Source organism: Sphaerodactylus townsendi, linkage group LG05 (genome assembly GCF_021028975.2).
Source record: "Sphaerodactylus townsendi isolate TG3544 linkage group LG05, MPM_Stown_v2.3, whole genome shotgun sequence".
Classification (NCBI taxonomy): Eukaryota; Metazoa; Chordata; class Lepidosauria; order Squamata; family Sphaerodactylidae; genus Sphaerodactylus; species Sphaerodactylus townsendi.
In genome coordinates this window covers 3,657,258-3,671,285 of record NC_059429.1, presented here as the reverse complement: position 1 = coordinate 3,671,285, position 14,028 = coordinate 3,657,258, and the positions used below count along the sequence as shown (strand labels likewise).

General features: G+C 48.4%; 1 protein-coding gene across 1 annotated transcript in view; it reads right to left on the bottom strand.

Annotated features, from left to right (window-relative positions):
• FBN3 (fibrillin 3) overlaps positions 1-14,028 on the bottom strand; it is a 223,189-nt gene that overhangs the window by 51,881 nt on the left and 157,280 nt on the right. The window contains 7 exon segments of the mRNA XM_048496904.1: positions 1,858-1,983; positions 4,584-4,709; positions 6,205-6,273; positions 8,131-8,292; positions 9,748-9,870; positions 11,654-11,776; positions 13,044-13,169. Of these exon segments, the coding sequence (XP_048352861.1) occupies positions 1,858-1,983; positions 4,584-4,709; positions 6,205-6,273; positions 8,131-8,292; positions 9,748-9,870; positions 11,654-11,776; positions 13,044-13,169 (855 nt within the window).

Genomic DNA, 14,028 nt, shown 5'->3' with positions numbered 1-14,028 from the left:
AACCTGTGAGAACCTGCTGGATCCCACCTCTGGAAAAGACGTCTCAGCCTGCCGGGTCACAGGGAGACACGTCCTGCCTCTATTTGGCTGAGGAGGAGGAGGAGGAGGAGGAAAAAGAAGAATTTGGATTTATATCCCCCCCTTTCTCTCCTGCAAGGAGACTCAAAGGGGCTGACAATCTCCTTGCCCTTCCCCCCTCACAACAAACACCCTGTGAGATGGGTGGTGTTGAGAGAGCTCCAAAGAACTGTGGCTAGCCCAAGGTCACCCAGCTGGCATGTGTGGGAGTGCACAGGCTAATCTGGTTCACCAGATAAGCCTCCACAGCTCAGGCGGCAGAGTGGGGAGTCAAACCCGGTTCTCCAGTTTAGAGTGAACCTGCTCTTAACCACTACGCCAGAGGATTCTGCAAATACTGCAAAAGCTCTGCCACAACGGGTGCAAATTCTCCCTTTCCTGCAGGATGGTACTGGCAGAACTGGGACCCCAACCAAAGCCCTCCTTCATCCCAACTATTACATGAAAAAGAATCTTATCAAGAATCCTCAATTCAGCAATGATAATAATTAATTGACACCCAGCCACAACTGCGGTGATCCCTCATAGGGTTCTGGCGGCAAGGGAGGAATGGAGGGGCCTTCCTCCGCAGAGCCCCCATGGACTTTCTTGGTGGTCTCCCAGCCAACCAGGGCAGACTCTCTTTAGCTTCCAAATTCTAACGAGCTCAGGCTGGCTATTGAGGCTGTTAATTCAGCAGCCGCCTTTAAAATGGAGCACTGTGTTCAGTTCTGGTCGCCACATCTCAAAAAGGATATCGAAGAGATAGAAAAAGTGCAGAGAAGGGCAGCGAGGATGATTGAGGGACTGGAGCACCTTCCTTATGAGGAGAGGCTGCAGCGTTTGGGACTCCTTAGTTTGGAGAGGAGATGGCTGAGGGGGGATAGGATTGAAGTCTATAAAATTATGCCGGGGTAGAAAATGTTGACAGAGCAGGCCGTTGCTTTCATGCCTTGCTTGAGGGCAGAGGTGTATCAAGGGGAAAACGGGGACAACACCTGGTCAAGCCCCCCCCACCCCCCGCGCTCCCTTCCTGCTCCATTTACAGCACTGGCTGAGCAGGGCAGGATCCCAGAGCGCCCCCTGGACAACACCGGCACAATCCCCCAGCGAGGAAGAGACCTCCCAGCTGTGCGGTTGAGGCCGGCCTCGGATGCCGGGGTGACCCCCCCGATGGGGGAGAGGCCTCCCAACAGCACAGCTGGGCTCAGCCTTGGGCACCGGCGAGTGGCGTCCCGGCATGGGGGGAGCCACCAGGCCCTGTCCGGGACGCTACGGCGTGGGAGAGGCTGGGCGTGGGGACCCAGCTTGCGCCCAGTGCCCCTCCCCACGTGACCAAAAGGTGTGCGCCTGGGGACACGGGCTACCCCTGCTTGAGGGGTTCTTGGAGGCATCTGCTTGGCTGCTTTGGAAACCAAGTTGTCACAGGGCCTTTCCCCACTCTCCCCTATCCCCCCTATGCCGCGCGCTGCTCTCAGCGCGCGACATCCCTGGCGCGCGCCCCGGTGTCCCCACGACCCCACGCTCTGCCTGGGGTCATCAAAAGGCGCCCTTTGCAAGAGCGCCAGGGATGCCGCGCGCTGAGTGGGCGAGACAGCAGCAGTGTCGGGGCGGCTGCGCTGTCGCAGCCCCTGTCGTGGGGAGTACTGGGGGACCCCGCGCTACTCTCCTCCAGTAGCGCGGGGCTTAAGGTAAGTGGGGAAAGGCCCACAATAAATGGGCTTCAGATCTGATCCTGCAGGGCTTTTCTTAACAATCAGCTGTTCAGCATTTCTAGGGTCATGGACCTTTGTTCCTTACCCATACAGTTGTTTCCTCCATTCACTTGCATGTATTCTGGAGGACAGACACAGGTGTAGTTCCCCAAGGTGTTGTAGCAGGTCCCTGGGCCGCAGATTCCTATGTGTGCCGAGCACTCATCAATATCTGGAGGGGAGGGGGGGTGCGAAAAGAAAGAAGGTCACTCTGGCACGTCTTGATCTGGGGCCCACTTATGTCAGGCAAGGGGAGAGCTCTCAGCCCAATTTAACATTCCCACTCTTCCAAGCCATGATTTGGAGTATTGGAAATGAGCCGTGTGTTCCTCGCCCATTCAAGAGTCAGTGACTTCATGGTTAGCGCCATCTCACTATTTCTCACAACATTCAAACCAATATGGTGCGTTTTGCCCGTCCTTTCCAAGCCAGGGTTGGGAACAAATTGTGATTTGTGATCCAGGGTTTTCTCCCAGGGTTCTGATGTGCTCCTGGCGTGGAGAAAAGGGGGCTGCACCAAGGAAAAACGAAGGCATGCTGGGAGACATCACTAAAAAGACTCCGAAAGGCCTGTACTAACTAATGTGAATTTCAAATGCCATTTCATTGTAAATCACCGCCCAGACCCCTTTGGGGGTTGTGGGGTATATAAGTTCGAAAAATAAATAAAATAAATAAATAAAATAAATGTACAATACATAATGTACATTTGGGACTCTTACATTTAATTTTCTCAGTATTAAGATGTAGTTAGATATTTCACTTTGTGCATGCTCCGGGAAATGTCCCGTGAAATGTATAATTTTTCTCTAAATAATTTAAAAATTATTTTAATCATGTATCATGCATGATTTTATTTATTTATTTACTTGTATGTATTTTTAGTCTGCCGTATACCCGAAGGTCCCGGGGCGGGGGGGGGGGTGGGGGCTACGACAAAAGATCAAAGTCATAAAACATTGATAAACCTAAAAACAATTACGACATATAACAATATAACAATAAAACTTATTTAAGAAGAAGAAGAAGAAGAGTTTGGATTTATATCCCCCCTTTCTCTCCTGCAGGAGACTCAAAGGGGCTTACAATCGCCTTGCCCTTCCCCCCTCACAACAAACACCCTGTGAGGTAGGTGGGGCTGAGAGAGCTCCGAAGAACTGTGACTAGCCCAAGGTCACCCAGCTGGCGTGTGTGGGAGTACACAGGCTAATCTGAATTCCCCAGATAAGCCTCCACAGCTCAGGCAGCAGAGCGGGGAATCAAACCCGGTTCCTCCAGATTAGATACACGAGCTCTTAACCTCCTACGCCACTGCTGCTCTCTAAAGCTCTCTCTCTATGGATTTAAAATCCATAAAATCTATCAAAATTCATAAAACTTATCAAAATCCAATAAAAAACCTATTTACAATTTCTTATTACCAGATGGGAAAAACTGTTTCTGCAGCCAAAGGACAGAAAAAAATAGGTGGGTCTTTACTAGTTTTCTAAATGCATATAAACAGTGGCATCGCGCCCAGGGGGCAGGGATGGAACATCTTGCACCAAGCGGGCGCCGGTGTTGGGGTGTTCTGGGGCGTGGCGGGCACAGGGCGTGGCAGAGGCACAGGGCACACACGTGCCCGGGCGCAGCTCCCCCTCGCTACAGCTCTACCTATAAAGAATGACACACCTCGGTGTGTGTGTGTGTGTGTGTGGAGATAGTTACACAATCTCCAGTCTCCACCTTTTTAACAGGTGATGGTACCACCAGGAGGGTTTCATTATATTGTGTTGTTTTTTTCAATCCAATTCCCCCCAATGAAGCTGCATGAGAAGCGCATAGGGCTGAAGAAATTGTTAGAGAATCCATCCCCTCGGCACCATTTTGTTTTCCTTGCCTTTTTCACACCCTGGTGCGCCACATGAAAAAAAACACACCTTGGTAGAATTGCATGCACACTCTGAAGTTGCTCCTCAGGAGTGTTTAATTAATGCACATCAGTAATGGGGAACAAAGATGCAAACAGAAGGCTGCAGCAAGCGACACCTGCGTGAGGCTATGCACAAAATTCAAACGTGGAGCAACACAGAATTTCTAGCGCATACTGTCAAAGGCAGGAGTCTGTTATTCAGAGCTCCAAGAGGAGAAGAAGAAGAGCTGGATTTATATCTCCCCTTTCTCACCTGTAAGGAGACTCAAAGGGGCTTATAATCTCCTTTCCTCCCCCCCCCCCGAGACAAACACCCTGTGATGTAGGTGGGACCGGGAGAGCTCCGAAGAGCTGTGACTCGCCCAAGGTCACCCAGCTGGCATGTGTGGGAGTGCACAGGCTAATCTGAATTCCCCAGATAAGCCTCCACAGCTCAAGTGGCAGAGCGAGGAATCAAACCCGGTTCCTCCAGACTAGAGTACACCTGCTCTTAACCACTGCGCCACAGAGAAATTTAGCTCAGGAGAACTTTAGACGATCCCTCTCTTATGCACATAGCAATTTCAAAAGTGGCCACAACCCACAAATTCAAAACCCTTGCTTTTCGAAATGTTTTTTAAAATCAGAAATGGAAATCCAGTTTCTCCTCGCTGCAACAGGAAGGCAAGTATTATATATTTTCAAATTTTTAAACACCCACTGCGATAGTTTAGTTCTAACTATTCTGCTCCTCCCTGTTTCTCTCTCAGCTCTCCAGACACGATACTTGAGCCTGAAATCCCATGAGCTCAGTGACAGCAGCCAGCGCATCGTGAGCTCTTGTCTCCGAAAGACCAAACAGAAGAACCCCCACGCAGCACCTTCGCAAATGCGGGTGTCCTCATTCAGGTAGTAGCCCAGAGGGCATTCGCACTGGAAGCTCCCAAAAGTGTTGACGCAATTCCCGCCCTGGCAGAGGCCCGGCAGCTCCTGGCACTCGTCTATGTCTGTGGGAAAGAAAGGAAGAGCAGAGAGTCTCTTGGGTGCCAGGCAGAAAAAGGCTAAATCTATGATCCTGCATTGAGAGCATAAAATGTAATGAAAAATAAAGTGAGAAGTATCAAGTTTGAAGGTCGTCTATGGTTGATTCTGCACAGCACAAATACAACGTCTACGGGACGTATATGGGGGAGAACTTCGCACACATCTCTTGCCCAAAAAAGACTCAGGCCTGTAATGTTTCTCTCAACCTGGGTCTTACAAAAATCGCTAAATCGCAGTTGCGGAGCTACAAGAGGACGCGGGGGTGTGTGTGCTCCGTGCACCGGGCGCACGCCTGGGGGTGCCGCAGAAAATCGCCCCAGGCCCTTCCCCCTGCGGCGCCCCCCCACCCCCTTCCCACATTTACCTTAGTTCCTTTCCTTATCCAGAACTTCTTCAGGCTGCAAAAGGCCTGTTTGCAGTAAAAACGGCCTGAGAAACTACAGTTCCCAGGAGACCTTGGGGCTCACAAGTTCTCCTGGGAAGTATAGTTCCTTTCAGTTCGTTTTTACTGAGAACAGGCCTTTTGCAGCCTGAAAAAGTTCTGGAAAATGAAAGGAACTCAGGTAAGTGTGGAAAGTGGGGAGGGGGGGCGCCGCCCGGGGGCATGGAAAAGTAGAATGCGCACCGAGCATCTTTTTGCAAAATCCTAGGTTGAAGGTGCTCCCACACGACGCGACACGACACGACACGACACAACAGGCAGGAAATGCTTTATTTTCCTCCCTTCCACCCTTTCACTGTAGCTTCCACCATTGCAGAAAGAATCTGCTCACCCACCCTGTAGTGCGGTCCACCCAGGACACTGTGGGCTGGTTGTCTGCCTGCCCACCATTTCCCAAGTCCCTCAATCGCGTTTTTGCCCGTGGCAGCAAGTATGACCGCCATTTCACTCATAGACCCTACCGCAGTGGTGGCGAACCTTTGGCACTCCAGATGTCATGGACTACAATTCCCATCAGCCCCTGCCAGCATGGCCAATTAGCCGTGCTGGCAGGGGCTGATGGGAATTGTAGTCCATAACATCTGGAGTGCCAAAGGTTCGCCACCACGGCCCTACAGCAACACGTTCATCATTGCCTGGCCATTGCACAGAAACCCCTTTCCGTCTTTTTAAAAAATTCTGTGCGTGGCACATGCGAAGCTACGCAGGTGCAATAAATCAGATTGTGGGACAGTCTGCGTGGCTGCAGGGGTTCATTTCCGCATGCCTTCGCAGCTACACATGCGTTGTAAACAATTTTTTTAAAAAAAGAGAAGCGTTTTTGTGCATAGGTACAGAAGCAACCCGAATTGTTTTCATGAGCTCAAATCGCTTCCTGAAAGTGTAAACGGCACAAGAAAAGAAAAACGGGTTCATGAGTGATGACTGCCACTCCTTATAAATAGGCCACGTGGAATCCACCCATGTTATGACAGTATTCTTAGATGGTTGCCGCTTCCTTCCTGAGTGCGCCTTACCTTCCAAAATGACGGTGATGGGGTTGGGCCGGAACCCTTCGCCGCCTGGACAAAGGGTCTTGTATTCCGCTGTGGAATGAGAATTTGGTTACTGACAGACATCCACTGCAGCTGGAGGATCTCGTGGGTCCCCTCTCCCTGTTTCCTTTTATTAAATGGCCCAATTACTGGACGAGATTCAGGCGCTGGAGACAAAATGGTCACAGTGGAGGACCGGCCACAGCAAGTCTGGAGCTTGCATTAAAGAGAGGGGGGATTGGGGTCTCCCCCCACCACTGTCCCAACTTCAAATGGTCTCTCCAAATGTTATTTGCCCCATGGGGTAAACATTTCCCCCCAATGGGGTAACTGCAGCTCTGATGGGGGAGGGGACATCCGATGCTGGAGGGGGAAGAATTAACCCCTTTCCTCCTGCGTTGTGGTTCTGATCTGGGCTGGATCTTTTCATGGCTGCTATTCTGAGAGAAAAATGGCCGCTGCTGTCTGATTTGGAACTTCTTTCTCCCCCCCCCCTTTGACTCATATTCCCTTTCCCCCCCACCTCCTTCCAGAATTTATAACTTGCACTATGGCCCAGCTGTTCTTATCAAGGGGAGCGAGCATTAAAAGCCAAATATGGCCCCTTACCAATAAACCATTGAGTAGAAAAGGCCCAGCAGCCAATCAGATTAAACACGCTTCCCCCATATTAATTGCTAAAGTCCCATCCACATAAACCGATATTCAAAACCAGGTCTGTGTGAGCCTCCTCCTCCTTTCTTCCCTATGACTCCGCTTTCTCTCTATGCCTCTTTCTTTTGTTCTTTGATCCTGTTTCTTCTGGAGATTTTCACTGGGCTTTTACACGTGTGTTGTCTCCTTCACAACGAGCGTACATTCCATTTGGATTTGATTCTTGGTTACACACATGTTTATCCCTCTTTGGCAGTACCCCTGCCCTCAGATTGGAGAATCCCCGCTGTTTCGGAAACCTATTTAAGTGTGGCTTTTTCTCTCCCTTTGCAGGGAAAGCAAATGAAATCACAGTGCATTAGGGTTTCTTTGGGTTTTCTTCCTCCTCCGTGCCTTGCCCCACCCATGCCACAACCGTTCCATGCCACAACCTTGTTGGGCCACCGTTTCAAAAGAATCAGAAGGGTTTTTAAAAAACATTAACCCTGAAGGTCTACTGCTGGACTTTGTGAAATTGATATGAAATTGATATGATCTAGTAAAAGTAATGCTAGATCAAAGATGGCACACCCCACACACAAAAAAGTCTTCAGGCAATCATCCCAAAAGTTGCACAGAGAGAACAAAGAAGCAGCAAGTGGGCAAAACGGTGGCTTGACCCAGCTAGGGACACTTTGTTTGTCACACAAACAAAAGACTGTGGGGAAAAACCCACGGCAAAGCAATCAACCACGGGGTAAGTAGAGCAAGCATAAAAGGACATTCATTCCCTTCCCTTCCCTTTTTAATTCTCCTTCCTTTCTGCCCCCTTCCTCGCCTTCTTTTTTCCAGTGCTGCAGGGTGCAATCCTCAACCTATAAAAATTAAAAAGGCCTTCGGGGCAGGGTGAATTCAAATACTCGGGTGCTCGTCACAGTTTTGGGTGTCAGAAATTAATTCTCTTGAGCCAGGACCGATTGGCCAGTGAGTGTACAGTGATTCCTTTCCAGCTGCAAGTTCAACGTTGGTTTAGTCCACACATGGAAACTTTAGCTGATGGATGAGTAGAGGCTAATTCGGATCAGGGGAGCAGATAGTTCAGGACCAAGGTTTGCCTGAACAGGTCAGTGGGGTTCAGCTCAACATCTTTTGGGGGGGAGAAGGGACATTTGCCAATATCTTTTTGACCCGGTTTCAGTTGCTTGCAAAAACAGTCAGGTAAGAGGCAAACAGCAGCTGCTTCACCCCTCATGCCAAGTTACCTTCTATACTTACTGGTGTTGGCGGGGGGGCAGAGCTCGCAAGGGTTACCCCAAGCCCGGCCAAGGGAGCAGCAGCAAGATGCCCGGGTGACCCCCACTCCAATTTCTGCGCTGCACGAGATCCCGCCGTCGCCTCGGTCCTGAGTATCCAGGAAGCAATTCCCGACGCGGGTGTCTGGGAGAAGGGAAAACAAGAGGCACAAAATACATTTAAAATGGGTGCAACCATTGGTCCTTCCAGCCCAGTCTTGCAGACCAGGGGTCTGCAAACTGTGGCTTGCCAATATGTTCACGGACTACAATTCTCATCAGCCTCTGCCAAGTAGCCATGCTGGCAGGGGCTGATGGGAATTGTAGTCCATAAATATATTGCCAAACCAGTTTGCAGACCCCTGGCCTAGACAGAGCTGCCTGGGATCTCAGGCCCACAAAGGTCTTTCCTGGTCTTGTGACATGAGATCCTTTAAAGGGTGAGGCCGGAACCACATCTAGGAGCTTGGGCAAAGTGAGAGCTCTACCACCGAGCTACTGGGAGAAAAAAATAAAGCTTGTTTGGGACTTTTAAATTCTATCAGCCATTTTCCTGATCAGCTAGTTTTCAACATGCAGGGGATTAGGTCAAAAAGATTACTAAGGGCATAATGGGGAAACAGATGGTTTTATTCAACTACGAATGGGGTGGAGAAGGTGGTTCGAGGGAGCTTTTTGTTCCTTCTCATATAGTATAAGAATTGGTGGGTACCTAAATGGATGAGCAGAAGATGGGAAATCCTTCTTCAAGCAACTCAGAACTAACTTGTGGAACAAGATACGCCAGCGGGCCCGGCCTGAAAGGGCTTCATGACCAGGGGAGACAAATCCATGAAGAATTCCTCTATAACAACCGGCTTTTAATATTGCTAAATAAAATCCGCGAGGTAAGGCAGCACAGGATAGCTTGATCTTATCAGACCTCGAAAGCTAGGCAAGATCAGTACCAAGGAAGGCTGTACAGAGGAAGGCAATGGCAAACCACCTCTGCTTCTCACTGCTTCGACAGCCCCTTGCTGGGGTTGCCATAAGTCGGCGGCAACATGACGGCGCTTTACGCACACGCGCGCACACAAATGGAACCTTCCTTTTCAGAGGCAGCCTACTGCAAAGTGCCAGAGTCTGGCTGTCACCTTTGTGTCCTGTTCATGGGCTTCCCAGAAGCGTCTCAGCCGGCCACCGTGAGAAAGCGGAAGCTGAGCAGACACGCCTTTGGTCTGATCCAGCAGACCTTGTGTCAGGACTACAATTCCCAACATGCACCAGTTCCCACCCTCCAAAGCGGGAACGCGACAGCCAACGAGAGCCAAGGGTGGGGAAAAGGGGAAGAGGTGATTGGACCACCGCCATTCCGAACCTACAATAAATGCTGGAACGGAGGACGGGATCCTCAGTTCCAGCACCCTGTAGCTAGGGCGAGCCAAATCAATAAAGTTTTCCTTCTAAGTAAACATTGTCCGAGTGGTTTCAGCCTTACACCTTGGCTCCCGTTTGTCCGAGGTACCATGACTCTCACAGCCAGTCCTGATTGGTGGCACCAAGCTGCTGATATTGGCCTTGATAGTGGCTGACATTCCCCCCACCCCCCAGACCCCCTTACCTACACACCCCACTCCAGTGGGGTTCAGCTCAAAGTCTTGGGGACAGTTGCACAAATAGCTCCCTGGAGTGTTCACACAAAGGCCGTTGATGCAGTTCACTGGATCCGCGCACTCGTTGATGTCTGAATGGGGACAATTCAAAGGCGGTGAAATATTCCTCTCGAATATATAATCCTAAACAGCTTGGACCCTGCCTACCTGAAAGAGTGCCTGCACCTGTATGTACCTGCTCAGGCACTGAGGTCATAGGCGGAGGCACTCCTGGTGATACCTCCGCCCAAGGTGTGGGTGGTGTGGGCACATGGGACGGCTTTCTCCATGTTTGCCCCCAGGCTCTGGAATAGTCCCCCCTTAGAGAATCACTGGATGCCCAACCTTTATGGGTTTGGGTGCCTGGTGAAGATCTTCCTCTTTACCCTGGCATGTGGCTACCCTCCTTGAAAACCCGCTCTACAGCAGCTGGTCTGGGGGATGGCAGTGAGGGAGTCGGGGTTGGTTTAAATTTTTATGATGGTTTTATCGTTTTAATTGCCACTGTTCTATTTATGTTGTTTTGGTTGGGGCATTTTATTGTTTTAACTTGTCGTAAGCCCCGCTTTGTATAAGGTGGCGTAGAAACATCTACAAATAAAATGAAATATTCTTCAGCAGCAGCCTCTAAAATTCTCCTCGCTGCACCTCTTCACAGCTTGTGGGGTTCTGCATAACCAGGTCTTGCTCCCCAAGTCAAAGCAACTCCCCAAACACTCTTTTTCCTTTTCCAGGTTTTGTTCAGAAGGCTGCCTGTGTACGGTCTGCCTCTGCCTCGTATTCATTAAAATCTCCCCTCCCATTCATGTTATAATGGAGATAAGCACAGGGATAAAATAACGCACTTCAGACACACAGCCTTACACAGCAAAGTCGTATCGCTTTACGAATTGCCGGCAAGCAGTCCCAGCTGATCACTATCCAAACTGGAATTGAAATAGTTAACTACTACAGATAGTTTTAAATAGGCTTTTAAAAAGCCTCTTTTACCTCCAACTTACAACCTAGCAAATAAAGAGATCCCTGTAGCTGCCTAACGGGACAACAGCCCACCAGCTCCTGATTTTGATACATGATGCTTGTGCACATAGACATCTCTGTACTCATATCTTCTGTAGATATCCTGCCTACTCATAGATATCCCATAGATATCTCACCTACTCATAGATATCCTGTAGATATCCCTCCTATTCATAGATATTCTGTAGATATCCTGCCTACTCATAGATATCCCATAGATATCCTACCTACTCTTAGATATCCCATAGATATCTCACCTACTCATAGATATCCTTCCTACTCGCAGATATCCTGTAGATATCCCATCTACTCATAGATATCCTGTAGATATCCCTCCTATTCATAGGCTCATTCCGCACATGCAGAATAATGCACTTTCAAACTGCTTTCAGTGCTCTTCAAAGCTGTGCGGAATAGCAAAATCCACTTGCAAACAGTTGTGAAAGTGGTTTGAAAACGCATTATTTTCCGTGTGTGGAAGGGGCCCTAGATATTCTGTAGATATCCTGCCTACTCATAGATATCTCACCTACTCATAGATATCCTGTAGATATCCCTCCTATTCATAGATATTCTGTAGATATCCTGTCTACTCATAGATATCCCATAGATATCTCACCAACTCGTAGATATCCTGTAGATACCCCTCCTACTCGTAGATACCCTGTAGATATCCTGTCTACCCATAGATATCCCATAGATATCTCACCTACTTGTAGATATTCTGTAGATATCCTGCCTACTCATAGATATCCCATAGATATCTTGTCTAATTGAAATCCTGTAGATATCTCTCCTACTCGTAGTTATCCCATAGATATCTCACCTACTCATAGATATCCCATCCTCCCTTACCTGTACAGTTGCCTCCACTCCTGTCCAGCTCGTATCCATCATCACAGGCACAACGGAACATGCCCGGCAGGTTCTGGCAGGTGCCAAACACACAGATGTTCTGGAAGGCGCACTCATCAATATCTGCAAGAAAGGCAGCTTCAGAGAAGCCTTATCTACCACAGCAGAGCTGCACGAAAGTGAGGATTTCTTTAAAATACTCCAATTCTCGGGTTGAGGAACTCTACCTGAGCACCACCTCCACACACACCCCGTTACCATCAGACTTGTGCCACAAATTTAAAACCTAAGGCACTGACTCCTTTCGCTCCAGAATTTTCAGCAGCTGAATTTTCAGTAGAATTATCAGCAGTTCAGAATATACTGTGCAAGCAGGGGTGGCATTTGCCCCCTTCTGACGGGGTTTTTCCACCACTGCTCCCTGACTCTCCCATCTGTGCTCAGTGGAGATGAGGGGAAGGGAATGCAGGAATAAACAGTATCGCATGAAAAACTGTGAAAATGACCAAGAAACCCGGAAGTGATGTTGCATGGCGCTCTAGGAATCCCATCTTATTTCTATGGCTTTTCTCATAGGGCGTCACACAATATGGTGGGTTTGGGGTTGGAAACAATGCCAAGTGATGCCGTCCCTGTATGCCCCTCCCCTGATCTTCCTGCTGGTTGTACACCATGGCTTGCAGGTTGCATCCTGCGTAGCCCTTGAGTAGTCATGCACACATATTATCATACATGTACGCTACAGTCAAGGTACCTCCCTCTCTTGCGCAGGGATTTAACTGAGAGATTATGAGGAAGGAGTTATCTTGCAGCACTGGGAACTTACATTGGCACAACTTTAACATGGCCTTCCCCCTCCCCTGCAAAAATCAAGAGGAAAATGGGGTCGACTAGGCCTTCAATGTGACCAAGTTCTTTCTAGCAGCACTTGAAGTACGCTGCATGATAATCTGTGCAATAGCGTAGGCTCAATGATGTGATAGTTATAGCCTTCGAACTACCCATTTTATTGTTTATTATGTCTACCCCCTTTTACAGTTTTATTCTCCTTGAGTATTTATGCTTTTGTTCGGTTTCCTTTACATTCCCATACCTTTTGGGCCCCCAACTTCTTTTTTACTGGTAAGTTTTGCTTTGATTCCTTTTAGATACATATCTACCATTTTACGTACGTTTTGCCCTGCAATATATTTTAGCCTTTATTTTATGTATCTTATGGCAGTCTGTGATCACGATAAGAACTGACTGACTGACACTCTCCTATCCTGCCCGTAACCTTTGCTCTTCAAATACCATCACCCTCTGACAGGCCAAAGTGTGTGTTCTTCCATCAAATGACCTGACAGGAGACTCGCATACAAAGGTTCAGCCCAGATAAATTTCCCCGCACCTTGGCAGGCCTTGCTATCTTCTGTGGGATTGAAGCCCATTTCGCACTCACAACGGTAGCCGCCAGGGGCATTGAGACACTGCCCGTTTTCACAGAGGTTGATGTTGTCGGCACACTCGTCCACATCTGTCAAGGTGCACAAGAAGAGAGAAAGTCAGGAACCTTCGCTGGCGGAAGAGTTCTCGCTTGATACGTTGCGACCGGCTCAGCTCAGAATTAGCTCAGCGTTACAAGTATTTCCTGAGAACTCGAAGGGTGAGGAGGAAAGTTTGCTTATTTTTTTTTTAAAAAAATATTTGTTTTCTGGCTTGTAATATCGGTCGCACATTCTCAGAGTACTGTTTTAACTGTCTAGGCTGTGGCTGTTGCCAAGACCCAAAAAAGACTTGGCGCACCAACTCAGAAATATTTTCAATCCGATCTGCCAAGTTGTTCAATAAAATGTTCTCCCTCACTCAGAATGTACCTTTAAAAGCCGCCAGGCTGGCCTGAGTTTATCTGCAGAAACTCATTTCATATTCCAAGCCACAGAAGAGCCTCCAGGAGGAAAAATAATACTCCGTTTGTAAAATATTGGGCATTATAAACTGGACCAATTTGTGTGCCAGACCCATTGCAAAATTCAGCAACTTTACTGCTCATGATGCTGCAATATAATGTGATCTAATTCCATTCACTGTGCTCATTTCCCCTCAAATCGAGCATCCCGAACCCTCGAACCATCCATTTCTTTGCTATTTAAAGCACGCAGTATTGTGAGTCGTTCACACCTGCACAGTTTGCAGGGTCAAGCAAACAGCAAACAGATCGCTGCCTTTGCCACATACTCAGAATTTATTGGACTGACAACGTTGATGGGAATTTAATTTTTTTTTTCTGATTGAAGTAGGGAAACCACAAAAAAATGTCATTTCCCGTTTGATGTGGTAGGAAGTCATGTCTAGATAAATTGAAAAGTGTAATTTACAGGTTTTACAAGATGTAT